We start from the raw sequence: 19,450 nt of genomic DNA on the forward strand, positions 1-19,450 counted from the left end.
AATTTCAAATTTTCTTGACAGGAACATATCAGAGGATTAGAGAGTCTTTCATCGTGACTATGCTGTACTCGAAGGTAGCAAGAACACTGACTTAGCATTTTACGATGGTTCCCAACATTATTTTCATATCAATGCGGTGAACCCCCATTCTGTCTAAGACATGAACAGCAAATCGGATGAATAATTGACATGAGTCCCCACAATTTTTGTAATTGTCTTTATTTGTAATTTCAACACTAAGTATACAAAAAAAAAAGGAAATGTTAACTATTTTTGCAATACCTTGGAAAATGTAATTTATAGATGAGAATATTTGCTTTAGAATTGTTATTCTTGTATGTCCTTTCACCAAAGCACTAATTTACATGTGTAGCAAAGACTTCCACTAACAAAAGAACATGGGCATCTCCGGTATGCTGTCTTTGTAAAAGGTAAAAATATTAGTTTTGGATGTTTTTTGTTGTTTTTAATTTTTTAAGGCAAATGGCACCTCCAGTGTTTGGCAAAATAAAATTACAGGAGTCAAAACTAAGCCACCATTTTCATGACTTGAGGGGGTTGGCAAAGGCCATTGCCTTTCTCTTAAATTGTCGTGTTGATGTGCCAATTTTTTAATCATTTTAAAAGAGCTTATATCCCCTTGTTAAATTGTCCAGCAGGCTAAGTGTTTGGATCGATTAAACAATCTGTTTTTTTCCAAAAAGATTATATATTTTAAAGTTTTATTTTAAATCTTTTTTTTCAAGCTTCTCATCAATAAAGACAGAGGCTTCATCAGTAAATGCTGGGGAATACCAAAATCAATCTGCTTGCTTCAATGAGCAAGCAAAATCAAACTTTGTCAACTAAATTTAGGCTATCATATTGTATATTTTACTTGCTGATCTGTGGGTTAATGCTTGTTATTATTTTATTTATTTATTTTTTCCGTTTGCCATCATGAGCAAATTAAAAACAACATTGCGCTTCTTGTAAAGAAACACCTGATGATACTAGTTATGTAACCTCACACCTTTCAGTCAGAGAGGATTATTACTGGAGTAAATCATGGGCTAATCATGCAACCTCTGAATGTGATTTAAATCCCTTGTGCAAAGTATATTTTGAGTTGTGGAACAAATTTTTCAAAAATTAAGCTGCCACTTGACTTCCCCTTGACTCTCATCTCCCTATTCATCTTGTGTACCTCCGCTCTTCTGCTTGAAACACATCTCCAGACACCTCCTTCATTGAGCAGGGCAGTCATAAATACTGTATGCTTGACAATGATACAGACCACCAGGAATATATATTAGGTCTCCGTCCAATGTTTCCATTCTTGGCTGTCAGTCTGAATTCTCCATGCTGATGTATTGCTCACAGCTGTACTTTGTCAACGGCAGCATCAGTCGGCCTCACACCGGCAAAATGGGAACGCCGACAACCACGGGATGCAGAGCTGAGACGTTGAAAGGGTATAGGGCAGGGGTGTCAAAGTCATTTTTTTGCCGCGGGCCACATTGTAGTTATGGTTTCCTCTCGAGGGCCGTTATGAATTTGGGGAACCCATTAGAATGTTTAAATCCCTTCAAATATTACATATAGAGCACACAGCAAATTAAGGAATAACTTGTTTTCAAATCTGAAGTCAAGAATAATGACTTTTATTGTGGTTGACATCCAAAAATATGAAATTTTGGCTCAGATTTTAGCAATCATCATGGAATTTAACAAGTTTGATTTGCTTTCGCGGGCCGAAAAAAATGATGTGGCGGGCCGGATTTGGCCCGCGGGCCTTGACTTTGACAACTATGGTATAGGGTGTGAGCAAGAGCATGTTGAAAAGACAAGAAGAGAATCCATGTGAGTAATTTGATCAGACGAAGAAGAAAACAAAGGGAAAAAGAGGTAGAGTTTTGATCAAACTCCAATTCCAATAATTTTTGGGCTTCTGTATTTTTGTCAATATAGGGGTTGTAACTTTACACAAACAATTTTAAAAAGAAATTTGACATAAATCTTGTGTTAAATTATGTTCCTTTAAAAATGAAATACAAACAATAATTATAAAAATGTGCCCTTGGCAAACACGAGCTTTCACCAAAACTACATTCTGTCACATATCACTTGTTCTCAGCCACCTTCAGGGGTTGTTTCCTCTTCATATTGATCTGCTCTGAGGTTTTATCACAGGAAGTGCTTTTCTGTCAGATCACAAATGGTTTATGCCTTGCCCATACATACACTGTTGAACATATTTATATCCAACACACTCATTCTCATGTTGCTGATTTGTGTTTCCTTGTATGGTAGAATTCCCCTGAAAATGTTTTCACACTGTGGATATGCTTGTGAACCTTTTAATGGGCAAATAATTATTTCATGCCGCGTGTGTCAAGCATCTTGCTGACTTCAGAAATTGTGCCGGGGAATTTTGAATTCTGCTTTTGCGCTTGCCTGTGGCTGGTTGTGTGGGCCTGTGTGGGTGGGCGTGTGCGTGTGTGTGTGTGTGTGTGTGTGTGTGTGTGTGTGTGTGTGTGTGTGTGTGTGTGTGTGTGTGTGTGTGTGTGTGTGTGTGTGTGTGTGTGTGTGTGTGTGTGTGTGTGTGTGTGTGTGTGTGTGTGTGTGTGTGTGTGTGTGTGTGTGTGTGTGTTTGCGTGTGTGTGTACGCGTGTGGGTGTGTGGGTGTGCGTCTAAAACAACTTCCTCTGCGTCCACGTGCATTGACACATAACCTGAAGCCGGTTCTGCTTGTGATAAGGCACATGCGGTCCGACGTGTGTTTGTTGAGGTGTATAGTATTTGATTGTATTTTTTTACATTTCAGTTTGACCCTTTTAAGGATTATTTAGGCTTTATCATGAGTTTCAGGAGCAAAATTACCTTAAGGAGAAAAATCAAGAGTAAACGCATGAGGTCGGATTTCACCAGGTTGAGTATTGTATGTATTTGATAATATTTTCTTCACTGCGTCTGCCTCTTACATTCTGCTACTTTCTGCATCTCAAGTATTGTCTGGCTGCTACCAACAGCATATTTAATGGTTATGTTACAATGATGATGTGACTGAGTACAGTAATTTAGTTCGTCTTTTTTTGTTGATCCAACTGTGTTGAGTGCATTGAGTCCACTTCCATTCCAGTCGTTGGCAACAAAAGAGGATGATTATTTTTACGTTGAAACTCAAAAGTATGGCCATCGCTGATATTTACATAACATGCAGGGATCTTAAAAAAAAGCTGATTCTCCCATAAACTGTAAGAATCATCCAAAATGTCATCAGCAGGATATGTCACTTAGAAGAAAATTGGCATGACTGACAAAATATTTGTAGAGCAGGACATCCTGAGTCAAATTTTTGCTTTATGGGCTGTCTTTGTAAGAATAAATGAATGAATGAATGAATGAATTCATAATGAGCCTTCTTTATTATGGAATGTTTATTTTAAATCTAAAAACAATTGACCAAAACATGGCTGCTAGACAGTTTTTTTATTTGAAACTAGTAAGGAACAATTTGCTCACTTGTTTTAATTAATTTCTTCATTGAATCAAAATCAGAAAGCCCTTAATACTCCCACAATGGGTAAATTTGCAAATGAATGTACTTTCAAGCTCTTGTGATCAATAAGTACCTGTATTTGGGCATTGACGTTGGTGCATGAATAATTTTGATGCTAACTACAACAGATTGCAAAACACGAATAGGTCATTTGCAGTTTTTACAGTGATTACGAGAGAGCCACTGTTCTCTTGATGACATGGCCGCATGTAAAATGCAAACTAACCAAAGCGATTCCCTCATTAATATACTGATAACATTAAAAACTGTCCAGCTCAGATGAATGCTAGATGAATGACGGAAGGCCAGACTACAGGAAAAATAAAAATAAACAATGCGCAGACAGCTAAAAGAGGCCTATTGATTTTTGATCCGACCATGGTACATTAGTGAAAGTATAAGAATCGAGACACTGGCGTCACCCAAAGTGAACTTGCTGTTGATTTTCATGGTGTCTGTACGCCTGTTTGGACCATTAAGGTAGACATACATGTAGGAGGTAGGTCTTCTGTGAGCACTGTGGACATGTCAAACAAACTTGAGGCTTCCTCTGCTTCCTCTAACTTCCGGGTGTGGTGTGTGTTTGTGTATGTGTTTGTGTGCAATGATCTTTTGAACACATATTGAAAAGAGTATTTTGTCTGAATCACTGAGTATGCCACACATCATTACTTCTGTAAATGTTATTGCTGGTACATGTTGTCTAGTATGTATTGTATGCACTCTAAATTAGATCACCCACAGAAAAACTGATCCTGTGGCTGTAAAGTGACCTTGAGAGTTTTCAAAGGCGCTTATAAATGAATTGTATTATTATTATTATTATTATTATCTGTATCATGACTGATGAAAACTCATCTTTAACAATCAAGACATTATTTTCAGTCATTGTTTTACTGAAACTCATCCAAATCATCTGATTTCATGCTTCCAACAGTATTACATCTTTTATTTTCGTGGTCCTTCGGAAAGGCGAAATAAATAACAAACGATATTGGTTGTTAAACAGAGTCAGTGCAGATGGTTTGGTCATAACTTGATTGCAAAATAACATTTTATCCGATTAAACCATGGAACAATCAATTCTCAAAAAAAGCAGGCAGTACATTTGCACCTAAAAGCTAGCAACCTCTCATTTGACGACAATGAGGTTAAAATCTTAGCAAAAAAAAATAGCTGGTTTGAAAGGGGAGTAAAAGAAGCTATTTTCATAAAACCGAAATGGTGGGGTGAGGTTCAATTTGAATCGTTCGTACAATAGACTGCTTAGGCAACATATGATTATTCATGCTGATGAGGTGATACCAGGGCAAATTGGGCAATGAAGCCAGTTGTCAGTCAAGACAATAGAAGCAATCAGTGGAGCCGCAGGAATTAGTCTTCTGCTCCCCCCCTACCTGAGAGCAGGGACCAATCATAGTAGAGTCCGGCACCGCCACGTCTGGACAGTAGGGATATATATATATTCACAAAGAGCATATGATGTCTTTATTGTGCAAATTTCTAGTCAGAGACAAATACTGCAACAGTGGCTGTCAAAAACCTTTATATATATATATATATCTTTATATATATATATATATATATATATATATATATACACACACAGTAAAGTCTCGTTATATCGATATCGGATATATCGATAGTCCCGGTTATATCGATATTTTTTCGGACTCCCTTGAATATCGATATAACGAGACTTTACTGTGTGTGTGTATATATATATATATATATATATATATATATATATATATATATATATATATATATATATTTATAGGGCCGAAACTACCAGCAAGACTTTAGTTTGCTGCCGAAGTTTCTTGGATAAGAAGCGAACCGTCCGACACCTTCAAAGAAGTACAGATGACGGCTGAAGAAACCTTTTCATCAATTGTCAAAAAACATTTAACAATGACCACCCGACATTGCACTACATGGTGCCAGAACCGCAATGATAAATATGGAACAGAGTGGTAAGGAAAACAACCTTATCTTTATATAGCGACATTTTTTGTTTTACTTTTTTCCCCTTCCAGTACAGCACTGATGGTTTTTTGTTATTGATTTTTTTGCACTTTCCTAATGTTGTATCTGGGGAGTGAATGTGTGATCTTAAAATAGGGGGAGGAAAAAATTTTTTCTCTCACTATTTATGTCATTCTCAGTTTGAGTTAGGAGTCACATTTTGCGTCAGAGCGGTCGCTGTCCTCAAGTGTAATACATATTCTTGTACAGCGAGGAAATTCCAACCATATCTTGGTTAGATTAAACACTGCACAGATATCTTCCTTCGCCCACATGTCATCAAGTGCTTTGGGGTGTGCCTCAACTCTCCTTCAGCAGTCATAGCCACTCGGGTACTTCCTACGTGCTGTTTTTAGGTCCGAATGATGTCACAGTACCACGCAGGAAATGTTGAGATGATGGCTTTCCTCCCTCAAAAAGTTCACTTTGTGTTGTGCCGGTGGAAAATTGACTGTTTCCATGTTTAAAACCACATTGTCACTATGGCCACATTCACAAAGAGCATATGATGTCTTTATTGTGCACATTTCTAGTCAGAGACAAATACTGCAACAGTGGCTCTCAAAAACCTTTTTTTTAAGACATACAAACATTTGCTTTTACTTCCAGTTAGTTATATGAGTTATATCAGTTAGTTATCTCAGTTTTTTTTGCATATTTACTGACAAGTTAGAGGCCGAAGCAGTTCAATAATTATACTTTATGAGTTTGTGCATTTTCTGAACAGTAAATTTGAAGCAACGCTTTTTTAATGGGTTAAAGTACTTTAAAATTGTTTATTTTTCCAAAATTGGATGTATTGTCATTTACTATGAAAATATTAGTTTTTTGCAGCACTAGACACACATTTGTGCTTTGGATTATGAGTTTATTTCCATTCCCAACATCCTTTGAAGTCAAATTATTCAGATCAAATCATGTTTCTCCACTGAAATCAATGCAAAAGCCATTAATCCATTCCAGCCCAATATTTTTTTACCTTTTGGTCTGTGCACCATGGTGACCTGGAGATGCAGTTTAGCAGAGACATTCAGACATACCCCAAAAAGAGTTTCACAATTAAGTAATTAGTAAGATGCTATAATATTAGTCATTTTATGCAGAGAAAAAATATTGTATATCTCTGAGTCTGGCTTTATAGTCTAAGTGTGTTGATGCACTGTCTGTGTTCAAATGTGTACGAATGTGTAGGCTGATCACCGAAATTGCACAAGGTCTGAAGAAAGAATCACCATTAGCTCTACTCCCTTTTTCATCTCAATAGCATTTTTAAAACAGCCATCTAGTGTAAAGAAGTGATAAACATTTATGTGACAAATAACAAACTCCCATCGGATGATAGTAATTGATATTCCCCAACCACGTAGAGCCGCAACTTAATGTTGAAAGAGCTGCCTGCGGTTCCGTTGTCGCAGGTTGCCGACCCTTGCGCTAGTCCATCTGTGGCCGCCGTCTATTTGTGTTTCCATCAAAGCTGGATACACAGCGAGTTGATCGATATGTTGTCTTATGTGTGTTTTGCAGCAAGAGAAGCCCAAGCTGATTGATCCACTCGATTACGAGGCTGTCATCTCGGAACTGGGAGCGGAGCTCAAGCAGGACCCTCTTAGAGAGCTGCTTCTGTTTCCTGACAATGATTTCACAGTAAGTGTGCGTGCATGTGGCTAATGCAGTCAGAGTAGAAGATCTTGATTCTATCAAATCATAGTGGAGCTTTTAGAGAATGAGATAGGGAATCCCCTCATAAAACACGCAAGCCTTATGCCAGGCAGCACTCACTTGGAGAGCCTGGAAATAAGGCTTGACGGTGATGATCACAATGCAGTACCTGAAAATGGCTTCCATTTCTAGTAAGTGGTAATGTAACACATTAGTGTGTCTTTATATAGTCGGCTCATAAAAGTTTCTATTCAAAGAATAAATGCATTTCTTCAAAGTTGGCATAATGTAGAGTGTCTAAATGCCAGCAGACAAATTGAACGAGGCCTCCGAAGTGAGTAACATGAGACGTAAGTGATTTATCACCATGCCAAGTTCAGCTGCAGGTTAGTACATGTATTGTTTGACATTGTTGACAAAAATAGAGGAGGTGAAAAACAGCTAAAAACAATAAAGGGGAAAGATTTACTGTACATCTTGAACCATAATGAATAATGGCAATGAGGCCATCCATGTATGGCGAGTCGTGAGGGGATGTGACATCATGTCTGGGCCAACTTACGTTTTCAGCTTGTTGTCGTCACACATGTACACACTAATGAAGAAAGTAGAGCCTTTCACGTTTTTAATTTCATTTTGTGAGAAGCAAAGATAAAAAAGCATGCTTGGTGCAGTAAAAATAAATGCGACTTATCAGTATTTAAAATCAATAGACTGTGATTTAATTTCTAATTTCTCTTCCGGTGGACTCTGCTCATGAATCTAAAATTAAAAGACTGCTCCAGTGAAAGAGCCAATTTTGTGCATCCTCTGGAAATTGGAAACTGTTTCCATGGTGATGCATCTTTTCCCTCTCTTTATCGCTGCAGGTATCCACAGTGCCCCAAGAGAGACGCACTCTCAGGTCAGCTGTTCCTGAGGGTGCTGAACTCCAGGCTGAGTGTCTGCTGGTCAGACAGGTCAGATGCACTCCTGTATGTTTGTGCTGCTTTATTTTAAGGCAGGCGGGCGGTGGGTGTGGGAGGCCTTTTATTCCATGGAATAAAGCAGGTTAGATAGCTGGGGTGCTCTAGTTTCCTCAGTATTAATCAGGTCAACGGATCACGAACTGTCCTTTAGAGGTTTTTAAAGATTAACGAAAAATATCAACATGTCACATTTCAATGGCCTCATATTCCAAAATTCTGCATTATCCTTGCTGTCATTGCCTTTTATTGAGCATCTTCATTAATATTAAGTTCATAGAGTTGCTTGTTCTGTAGCCACAAGGGGACATAAGCCAGTGTCTTCTTGTGCCGGTCCCAAGCCCGGATAAATACAGAGGGTTGTGTCAGGAAGGACATCCGACGTAAAAGCTTGGCCAAAACAAACATGCGAATCAAACCTCTGAAGATGGAGGACACTGATTCACATTTTAGACAATTACATTTATCCAAAGGTGCATATTTGCCTACGAAAGATAGAAATTGAGAGTTCTCTCCCAGTCTCAACCTATCACAGCCTTTTTTTCTTTTACTGTTTATGAGGCAGGGTTTGTGCCTGCTATCGTTGCTCACCCGCAGAAAAAATATCCTTTGACTGTAAATAGTCCTTGAGAGTTTTGAAAGGCGCTTATAAATGAAATGTATTATTATTATTACAGTAAAGTCTCGTTATATCGATATTCAAGGGAGTCCGAAAAAATATCGATATAACCGGGACTATCGATATATCCGACCCTGTTTGCATGTAATTTTCTCCGTGCGTGCATAGAAATAGTATCGATATAACCGGGACTTTCTATATATCCGATATCGATATAACGAGACTTTACTGTAGTATTATTATTATTATTATTATTATTATTATTATTATTTATTTCAGCTGAATCAGGTCAACTAAAGTCTGATGACCTATTCTTCATCCTCTTCACCAGGCCTGCAAGTATTACAACTCAGATCTGAACGTGGTCCAGTTCAAGTATGATGACTACGCTGGAGATTACCGCCTGCTGCCAAGGTATTGTGAATATGAACCTGACATACCACGAAGCAGTGAAGGAGAACAAGAGGGCAGTGGGTGTTGAGTGCAAAAAGGAGTTATTAAGGGGAAGAACAAAGCAATGTTTCATGGGTATGAAGCTTCTCAGATGTGACCGATACAAAACAGTCCAGCAATTCAAACCACAGGAATGTCCTCTTGGTATCACATGGGTCTCGGTTGCCAGTGTCAGTTCCCATGACCTCTGAACTAACCGGAAGTGTATTTAAAGCAGGATAAGACAGATGTTAATGCATTTAGTTAGTTATGCCCAGACCCAAAGGAATGTTTTGATTTTGGTGGGGGAAAAACACATGGGGTTACATAAAAAAAATATATATACATATATATATATAATAATGATTGGTCATCACTACTAATGCAAAATAAATAAATAGATACATAGATGAATAAATAAATAAATAAATAAATAAGTAGATGAATAAATAACAAAATAAATAAATCCATCCATCCATGAATGAATATGTGAATAAATGAATGAATGAATAAATGATTAAATAAATAAATACATTCAAAAATAATAAACACTTAAATGAATAAATAAATAAATAAATATGTAGATAAATACATAAATATGTAGATAAATACATAAATATGTAGATAAATACATAAATGAATAAATGAATGAATGGATGAATAAGGCCTGTCAATTGCATGACAAAGAAACAGGCGCATGGTTATTGCATATCTGCTTCATACTTTTGAAGCTCAGTTTAAAATTTTGGCACCGTGTGAATACCATGCTGCTGCTTGTGTGGCTATTTTCTTCCCGGTTCCTCTATCCTACTCCCATATTTCAGAAATAATGCATTTTATGAGATGGCGCCCATCCTTGGTCTATTTGGTCAAGTGCTTTCACCCTGTCGGTGTTCCAAAATGTTGGTATCCGCTGGCCTAAAACCGAATTTATATAAGCAGCGTGGATAGAAAAATAAACCATAGCATTGAGTTAAACACTCAATATCCTTTTCGAGTGAATTAAAATGAAGGGTAAACCATTAGACAGCTGGAATATTCAGCTACTGTATGCATTCAGTGGTAACTGCTAAATTTTGATTGCAGCAACGCCCATCTGCCAATGGAGAAGCATTCATGCTTCAGTCCGCAATCACCACAAATGCGTCTACTGCGGCGGTTATTTGACAGCCTTTACAAACCGCGTGACTTTTAGCAAAGTGTCTTTCCGGTGACAGATTCATGAGCTCGACATCTCATCGGCGCACACAAAGCAAACCAACAGAGAAGAGCTTACCTACTGTTGAGGGCCCAGAGAGCCACTCAGATAATCAAATAATATCCCTTGCTTACTTTGCCACAGTTCTACATCCTCTTCAATAACGTCTACTTTCCTCTCTTCTAGGAAATTATACAAAGCTGAGAAGCTGCCGTCCCATTCTTTTGAGATTGACTATGAGGACGTGGACAAGGATGAGGTTGGTAATGGCCTTTTCAAACACATTAACGTGCTGGAGAAACTTCCTGGCGTCATGTTCCTCCAATGAGTTTATCATGAAGCCATCAAGCTGTTAAAAATTTCGCCTACCGGACTGGGCTCATTATTGTTTACACACATCGTTTGACAAATGGTCCCGTCGAGCATGTCTCCTGTCCCTCTATTGATCTCCAGGACGAGAGGATGTACTTTATGTGTAGCCGTGTTTGTCTTTTGCAGGACACCACCTCCCTGTCTTCGTCCAAAGGAGGTGGGGGAGGCGGTGGGGGAGGAGGGGGAGGAATTGGTGTCTTTCGCTCGGGCTGGCTCTATAAGGGCAACTTTAACAGCACCGTCAACAATAGCATCACTGTCCGGGTGAGGACACAAACTTGTCAGGCACCCTGACTTCCTCTTTTTGTTGTCAATCATACCTCTCTCTAACATTGTCAGTCAAAACTAAGCATGGTTATCTTGGTTGAATTAGACTCTTTACTATGTGTCACGCTGTCAAATTAGATGATTTGTTACAGTATGTGTAGTAACCATGCAAACAGCAAAAAAAGTGGAAGGCTATTTATAGTTTTCTGAAAAACTTTAATGTTGCCTATTTTAATGAATATACTTCAAACTACAATCTCAAAGCAGCTGGAAACCATTGCACATTGCAACATTACCTTCAATGCCAAATGGCTTTTAACTCATTCACTGCCATTCACTGATTTATATGGGAATTGAAAATATGACGTAGAGCGCCATTCCCGAATTAGTTTGGGTTTTGTTTTTTCATGCTTGGGGGCCGATAAAGCGCTGGCCATGGCCTCTTTCAATGTTTTTATTTTCCACACGGGGCAGCATTTCCCTTTTTTCCATGTTAGCACTTTTTTTCCAACGTCAGCTGTTGTTAAAGCACGATATAAACCAATATGTATTGCATTGTATTTTGGACAGCTGCCCTCATTTCAAGGTCATATAACTCTAGACCCGTATAATTTAGGAATTAACTCTTTCTTTTTGATAAAAAAAAAATAGTCCACGGGTTCTAATGCTATATTGAATGTTTATGTAGTCCTAAGATTCAATATTCTGTGGGTTCTGGAATTCAAGTGATGTGATGCCAAGATGAGCGCGACGCCACTGCAATGTCAAGACAAGCGCCTCCAATTGAAGATGAGCTAGCATAGGGATTTAGTGACTTATGTCCAGTTCACGGGAAGTGGACAATAGAAGATTTGCATTATTTTGCATTCAAGCGGAGGTTCACCATTGTTTTTAATTTTAGTCCTTCGCTAAGGTCCTGCATTAAAATTTCTCATCATTGCACAGTCCTTCAAGAGGAGATATTTCCAGCTGACCCAGCTGACAGACAATTCCTACATCATGAATTTCTACAAAGACGAGAAGATATCCAAGGAACCCAAAGGCTGCATCTTTCTCGACTCGTGTACCGGTGTTGTGCAGGTATGTTCCAAAGTTTCCGAATCTGACCTATACGCAATTTGATTTTATTGGCTTAGCCTTTATTAGTCTCGCAGTGGAGAAATTTAGATTTCACAGCAGCAAAGTTATGAAAGTAAGAGGAAAGGAAGAAGTAGAAAATGTCACAGTCTCACAGTGTCATCTTGAATATTGTGACGCAACACAAAAGACACCGACAGTCATTCAATTTTACAAACTTTCTCCACCTTATTTGTTGTATGAGTTCTAGATGAAAGTGGAGAGGATCTAAGCGTCCTTTTCACCAGTGGATCAGGGATGTCACGGTGGAATGTGCTCATCTGCTACAAGCGTAATTCTGAAAGCAAACACAAAGCTGTAGCATCCATTACGAAAAGAGATTGTCCCATGTAAATTCACTTCAATTCCAAGCCGCGACAGTTCCACATACGCGTCGGCGCTCTGCGTTGACGCTCCTTTATTCTCATCGCGGGCTCCACAAGCCATGCATCCATCCAGCCGCGGACTGTCCATTTGAATGATGATCAATGTTCCCCATAGAATAACCGTTTGAGGAAGCACGCCTTTGAGCTAAAGATGAACGAGGTCACATACTTCGTGCTGGCCGCGGAGACTGAACAGGATATGGAGGAGTGGATCAACACCTTGACGCGCATTTTGCAGATCACTCCGCACGATGTTCCGGATCGCAAGAGTCTAGACCTGTCCGACCATCGCCAGGGTGAGGATTGTAAAACACTCATGTCAGCGACTCCTGTGAGTCAGGAGCCTTTTTAAATTAAGTTATGAGCATAAATCATGAACTGCTGCATGCCCATAAATATTTCAATGCAGAAGACCTTTGCCTGCTTTATAGCCCATGAATGCCACATTTTGAGTCATATTTAATCCTGAATCTGCTCTATGTATGACTATTTTTGACAATTGTGCTACTGAAGCTATTCTACTGAATTAAAATACAATACAATACAGTACTTCATCACGCTGCATTTGTTTATTCCTCCAGATGTGTTTGACACGTCATTGAGTGATGGCTGTTTGCTGGAGAACGAAGACACGACAGAAAACGGCATCAATCCCGAGCTAGCTAAGGTTTGTTGATTTATTTATGTATTATTTTATTTATTTATTTATTTATTTATTTGTTTGTTTTTTGTTTGTTTATTTTTGCTTAGTTGTTGTTTTTTTATCCCGACCTAAATATCACATCTTATTGTTTCGATTATTCCCCAAAAATGACTTTGAAGAGGCTTTAATTAGAAACATGATTTGATAACTGTGGAGGAATTTTAGAGCCGCATCTGCATATAACTTTTTGATTTGATGCCATAATCCATCCATCCACGTTCTGATCGTCCTCACAAGCCTATCCCAGCCATCTTCGGGCAGTAGGTGGGGGACATACTGAACCGGTTGCCAAGTACACAGAAACAAACAACCATTCGCACTCGCATGCACATCTAGTTTCAATTTGGAGCATTGCTTAAATTTTTTGAAATGTGGGAGTAAACCGGAGTACCCGGAGAAAACCCACTCCAGCCTCGGGAAAACATGCAAACTCCCCACAGGAACCCCAGAGCGGGAATTTAACAACCACCCATATTCACAACTACACGTTATTTTCTTACCACAGCATTTTGAGGTCAAAGCTCAAACCACTGGCTCGTCAAGGCCTCTGATGTGATAATGGATGTATGAATTATTCAACAGCCACCCATTGAACATTCCACTAAAAATAAGAAATGAAGCGATTGCAGTAGCAAAAATTCCCAAATGATCAATTAACTCTCAACTAATTGCTTCGTTCTTACTGTTTCTTTCCTCAGGAAAAGCTCTCTCTCTAATCAAGCACTCATGATTCCCATTTTAGAAGCCCATGTCTATTTCGAGTGTATACAAGCCATGTGGTTTTTGGTTTCCTGTCATATCATTATCGTATGTCATCTCCTTTTGTGCAGTATATCTCCGAGACCGATGACAGAATCCGTTGTGCTAGGAGGGAGGAGAGGTTGAATCTCTTCTCGCTTGACCCTGACACCCCTGTATGTATAACATTACCTAAACAATGGATTTTAGGCGTACGTATTGTAATGGCCAACAAGCCTTCTGCAATCTGTCAATCACAGGTCCTGAGGAGCCCGCGAACAGAGCATCCGTCGAGTGAAAACTGCACAGTTCGTCCTTTTGAAGAGAAACTAGGCAGAAGGTTCATGGTAACGTGCCGATCGCTGAACTTCATGCTGCAGGGATGCATCAGTGAAAATGAAACGGGACCTGTCACAAATGTAAGTGATTGGAGATCTTTATCCATCCATCCATCCATCCATCCATCCATCCATCCACATATCCTCACAAGGGGAGCGAGCGGGCATGCTGGAGCCTATGCCAGCTGTCTCCAGACAGTAGTAGCACACACTGAACTGAGTACCGGCCAATCGCATAGCGCAAATAGATGAACAACCATCCATGCTAACAATCGCACGTTTTTTCCCCTCTTATTTCTACATTCAATCATGTGACTTTTTTTCTTGGCTCTGTGTGGTTACCAGATTGAGCCGTTTTTCGTATCGTTATCACTGTTGGACATTCGAGAGGGTCGGAAAGTTTCCGCTGACTTCCATGTGGACCTCAACCACGACGCTGTGCGTCTGATGCTCGGAGGAAGTGCTTCTGGAGCTCAGGAGAATGGTGTAAGCGCTCCCGGAGAGAAGAAGTCTATAGAAAGCCATCCAAGCCTGGAGCTGGAACAGTGGCTATGCTTTCCCAAACAGGTATCAAACAGAACGTGGCTTTCACAAGAAAATGTTCATTCATAAACAAGCTTTAACGACATGTCGTCTTAGGCGATATTCTCCGTGACCAATCCACACACGGATATCGTGATGGTGGCCAGAGTAGAGAAGGTGCTGATGGGAAATATTGCATGTGGGACCGAGCCGTACATCAAAAACACAGATTCTGGCAAGGTAAGAATGCAATTTCATTTATTTATGTTTGTATTTATTTGTTTGTTTGTTTGTCTTTCTATGTATCTATCTAGATACTAGGTTTATCCGTTTATTTATTTGTTCAAAATTTTGCAGTATTTTCAGTGTTTATGAAATTGTTACTGATACTTTTTTAGCAACAAAAAAGTACAATTGGATTGAATTGGATTTGCCTTTATTAGTCTCGCAGTGAAGAAATGTACATTTCACAGCAGCAAATTTATGAAAGGAATGAAAGTAGAAAAAAAAATACATGAGCTGCTGGAAAGACAACTGCTGCAATTGTGATTGGAGAGGAAATTGTCTTTGAAACGTTTAATTGAAGAACTTTCGATAAAATGTTGAAATGCGACTTTGGGAATTTAAGTAATTTTTGATGATGTTATACTCATAACCACCTAATTCATCCAAGCATGCCTTTATATGAAGTTCTCAGACACGGTCATACAGAAGCTCGACCTTCTTCATATTTCCTTTTGTGTATATCATGTCTACAGATTGTCCAGAAGATTTTAAAATCCAACAAGCAGTTCTGCAGTAAACTTGGAAAGTACAGAATGCCGTTTGCTTGGTCCGTCAGGTCAGTAGCAGACAAAATATTTTGATATTTGTCTGTCACTCGGTCGCCTTGTCTCGTTGTACCTGTTTTTGGTTGCAAGTAAAAAAAACCGGGAGCAAATGTCATCACAAAAATCAGAAAGTGAACAGTTTATCCTCTGCAAACAACTATGGTGGAGACGGACTATTACCTGGAGATTTGTCAGTCCGCGAATAGCAAAAAGCAAAACTGAATATGAATCGATACTGCCGAAACTAAGTATGCGGGGTCCACATCACTTTACATTAATAGAGAGTCACTTATTTATTCAACTCTTCTTTGTTGTGTTTTGCATATTTGTATGACACTACCCCCTGTTGGCCGAAGCGTGCAGACCAGAAAGCGTGCAGACCAGAAATCATGGAATGTTCATGTCCACTGAGGCATCAAATCACAATGCACGAATTGTTCAATTTTAATTCGTATACTGTAGTGTTATTAATTTGTCTTAAAATTGGAATGTTTATATGAGACACATGAGCGCAGCCACAGATCGAATTAAACCGTAAGTTCAGTCACCCATGTACTTGGTAACTGGCCTTATTCTGCCTTAAGATTATTGTTGATGTATGTACAACAGATCACTTTTCAAGGACAGCCAGGGAGCACTCGACCGAGAGTCTCGATTCTCACCGCTTTTTAAACAGGAGAGCAACAAAATCTCCACAGAAGATCTGATTAAACTCGTGTCAGAGTACAGGAGGTAAGACTTGACCATCAAAGTCGGTCTTCTCCAAGAAAAACGTCGGTTTTTATGCCATTTTCATCCGATCAGGGCTGAGAAGACCAGCAAGCTTCAGACCATTCCTGGGACTCTGGACATCACGGTGGACTACGTGCCACTGGAGCTTCCAAGTATGCTTGAATACTTAAGAACTGTCTTGTGTCGCACCATTTCCTCACGAGACATTTGTGCTTCTAGATTGCGTGACGTCCTCTTACGTCCCCGTGAAGCCCTTCGAGGATCTCGACAAACAGCAACCTACGGTCGAAGTGGAGGAGTTCATCCAAGACACAACCAAATTCACTCAGCCGTACCGTGTCTACAGAAACCATATCTACGTTTACCCCAAGCATCTCAAATATGACAGCCAGAAGTGCTTCGCCAAGGTAAAGCAGATGTTTACGCAAACATGTGATTAGTTGTATTTTTGATTGGTTACTGTGTTTTTCAGACTATAGGGCACACTCCATTATAAGACGCATCTTCAATGAATGACTTATTTCAAAGTGTTTTCCATATATAAGGAGCACTGGTACATTTAGGCGCTCACTGGACAGCTTCTTATCCCATTATTAACGTTACAATGCTTTTCCTCTGCACAGGCTCGTAATCTTGCCGTCTATGTGGAATTCCGTAGTTCAGACGAAGAGCCCGGCAAACCTTTAAAGGTAACGCATTCTTCAAAACAATTACTCTGCATGTTTTTTCTTTTTTGTTTGTAGTTAAAAAACAGCTGAGAATTCTTTTATTGTTCTGTCCAGTGCATTTATGGCAAACCGGGTGGTCCGATGTTCACCACAACAGCCTGTTCTACTGTCTTGCATCACTCTCAAAACCCTGATTTCTATGATGAGGTAGGTTCATGAAATGAAAAATGATGCAATTTTCAACAAAAAGACACATTTGTTTCATCTCTGACAACGCAGGTGAAGATCGAGCTCCCGACTCAACTTCACGAAAAGCACCATTTGCTTTTCTCGTTTTACCACGTCACATGTGACATCAACGCGAAGACGAATGCCAAGAGAAAAGAGGCCTTGGAGACCCTCGGTGAGACTCCTTAACTCATTCACTGCCATTCACAAATGTATTTTGGAATTGAAAATATGACATAGAGCGCCATTCCCGAATTTGTTCGGGTTTTGTTTTTTTCTTGCTTGGGTGCCGATAAAGCGCTGGCCATGGACTCTGGCAATGGCCTCTGTTAATGTTTTTTTCCTTTCCACATTTTCCTTTTTTCGATGTAAGCGCTTTGTTCCAGCTATAAAGCGCTATATAAAGCAATATTTATATCTTGCATTGTATTTTAGACAGCCACCAGCATTTTAAGCTCAGATAACTCCAGACCCATATAATTTAGGAATTAACATTTTTTTCTGATCAAAGAAGATAGTCTAAGGTTTCTTACGCTGTATTGAATGTTTATGTAGTCCTAAAACGCAATATTCTGTGGGTCCTGGAATTCAAGTGACAATGACAAAAACCCTGGCACCGGAGTGGACACATTTTTGTACATATGTGGCAGTGAATGAGATAACATGTAGTTGATCACGTTGTTATTTTACTCTAATACATCATCATTTTGTGTTTGTGACTCTTTAGTGGGCTACTCTTGGCTGCCTCTCCTCAAAGAAGGTCGTCTGTCATCTCAGGAGTTCAACATCTCGGTCTCCAGTAACCTGCCCCCTGGTTACCTTGCCACCAAAGAGGCAAACAACACTAAAGTATGACATTTGAGTTTTGGCACACCAATATTAAATGTTCAGAAACCCATTTTCTCCTCAGGCCTTTGTCAAAATGTAAAAAGTCAGTATTGGAGTGTGGTACCACAATCGTATTGAACGAAGTGATGTGCAGAAGCAGAGTGGTGTTGAGAACATGAATCAATACTGCCAGCTAACTCAACCAGAGACAATTAAAAAAAAGTTGACAAAGTCCCATCGTTATCCTTGACAAACATGCCCACACATAAAGTTAGAGAAAATTTCCATCTTGAGCGCATGCACAAGCATACGTTGTCGGGAATCCTTATCTGTGTATCCCCATTCATGATTTGTAAAGCTTTGAACTTGGTTGATTCACTTTACTATGTTCTATATTTTCTGTCTTCACAGAGTGGAGCTGATGTAAAATGGGTTGATGGGGCAAAGGCAATCTTCAAACTGTCAACTAATGTCGTGTCAACTGTGTACACTCAGGTTAACAATTCAAATGTCTCGAAATTGCCACTGTCATATGATTGACCCGGTGATTTTAGTGCCACATTTAACCACACATGCTTTCCTAATCTCCACACTTTTATCTTATGATTTGGCATACAAGTTCATAGTTACTTGAAAAAAAACAGAGTCCACCTTCTTCTAACTCTCAACCTATTCTCCTCCTGACGCTAGGACCCCCACCTGAACCGCTTCTTCCAGCAGTGCCAGAAAAGAGAGCTGGACCTCTCGCTACCTCCTACCTCCAATTTTCTTAACTGCTTGAAGGTTAGAGGAGAAAAACAAAACATTCCAATCCGTTTTAGTTAAACATAAATAAAAACAAGGCCAACTTGTTCCACATCTAATCAGTGAAACATTACAGTGTGTAAGGGTTCATTTTCCTTTATTTATAATAGTATCTCTTGTTCTTGGCTCACTCCTACTCCTTATTTTCCACCCTCTACCAGGGTCTCCTCAGTATGGAGAGAATACCAGTGATCATCAGGTTTCTTCCCGTGCTTTTCAACCAGCTCTTCAAGGTCCTGGCTCAAAATGACAATGATGAGGTTACTACTGCCACCACCAGGTGAACAATGCCACTGCGGGTTTCTTCTGGCGGCATTTACAGTTGCTGATATACAGTGATACCTCATCTTACGAACTTAAAGTCACACCAACGCACACCTCGTTCGTGTTTATCAATGATATCCTTCTTCTGCTCCATCGTAATTTTCTTTAATGTCTTCTTAGCCTGTGGTGGGGTCTTTTTCGGTCCCATAATA

The 19,450-nt window shown here is 39.4% G+C and overlaps 1 protein-coding gene across 9 annotated transcripts in view; it reads left to right on the forward strand.

Annotated features, from left to right (window-relative positions):
- Positions 1-19,450, forward strand: part of dock10 (dedicator of cytokinesis 10) — a 61,158-nt gene that overhangs the window by 19,662 nt on the left and 22,046 nt on the right. For 8 of the 9 annotated variants that reach the window (XR_016117249.1, XM_089014606.1, XM_089014610.1 and 5 more), the window contains exons 2-24: positions 7,094-7,213; positions 8,098-8,187; positions 9,144-9,226; positions 10,629-10,701; positions 10,941-11,078; positions 12,027-12,161; positions 12,699-12,879; positions 13,165-13,250; positions 14,117-14,200; positions 14,285-14,443; positions 14,708-14,929; positions 15,002-15,124; positions 15,643-15,725; positions 16,324-16,446; positions 16,519-16,598; positions 16,666-16,853; positions 17,070-17,135; positions 17,229-17,321; positions 17,394-17,517; positions 18,070-18,191; positions 18,582-18,665; positions 18,861-18,953; positions 19,136-19,254. Coding sequence is in view for 8 of the 9 variants with exons in the window: in XM_089014606.1 (XP_088870732.1) it covers positions 7,094-7,213; positions 8,098-8,187; positions 9,144-9,226; positions 10,629-10,701; positions 10,941-11,078; positions 12,027-12,161; positions 12,699-12,879; positions 13,165-13,250; positions 14,117-14,200; positions 14,285-14,443; positions 14,708-14,929; positions 15,002-15,124; positions 15,643-15,725; positions 16,324-16,446; positions 16,519-16,598; positions 16,666-16,853; positions 17,070-17,135; positions 17,229-17,321; positions 17,394-17,517; positions 18,070-18,191; positions 18,582-18,665; positions 18,861-18,953; positions 19,136-19,254 (2,669 nt within the window). In the remaining variant the exon portion in view is untranslated. Of the gene's footprint in view, positions 1-2,740; positions 2,921-7,093; positions 7,214-8,097; positions 8,188-9,143; positions 9,227-10,628; positions 10,702-10,940; positions 11,079-12,026; positions 12,162-12,698; positions 12,880-13,164; positions 13,251-14,116; positions 14,201-14,284; positions 14,444-14,707; positions 14,930-15,001; positions 15,125-15,642; positions 15,726-16,323; positions 16,447-16,518; positions 16,599-16,665; positions 16,854-17,069; positions 17,136-17,228; positions 17,322-17,393; positions 17,518-18,069; positions 18,192-18,581; positions 18,666-18,860; positions 18,954-19,135; positions 19,255-19,450 lie in introns of those variants that run through there. The other variant, XM_089014607.1, reaches the window with a different exon arrangement.

The sequence above is a fragment of the Hippocampus bargibanti genome, linkage group LG14 (assembly GCF_051943395.1).
Source record: "Hippocampus bargibanti isolate YZ-2025 linkage group LG14, ASM5194339v1, whole genome shotgun sequence".
In the NCBI taxonomy this organism is placed as follows: domain Eukaryota; kingdom Metazoa; phylum Chordata; class Actinopteri; order Syngnathiformes; family Syngnathidae; genus Hippocampus; species Hippocampus bargibanti.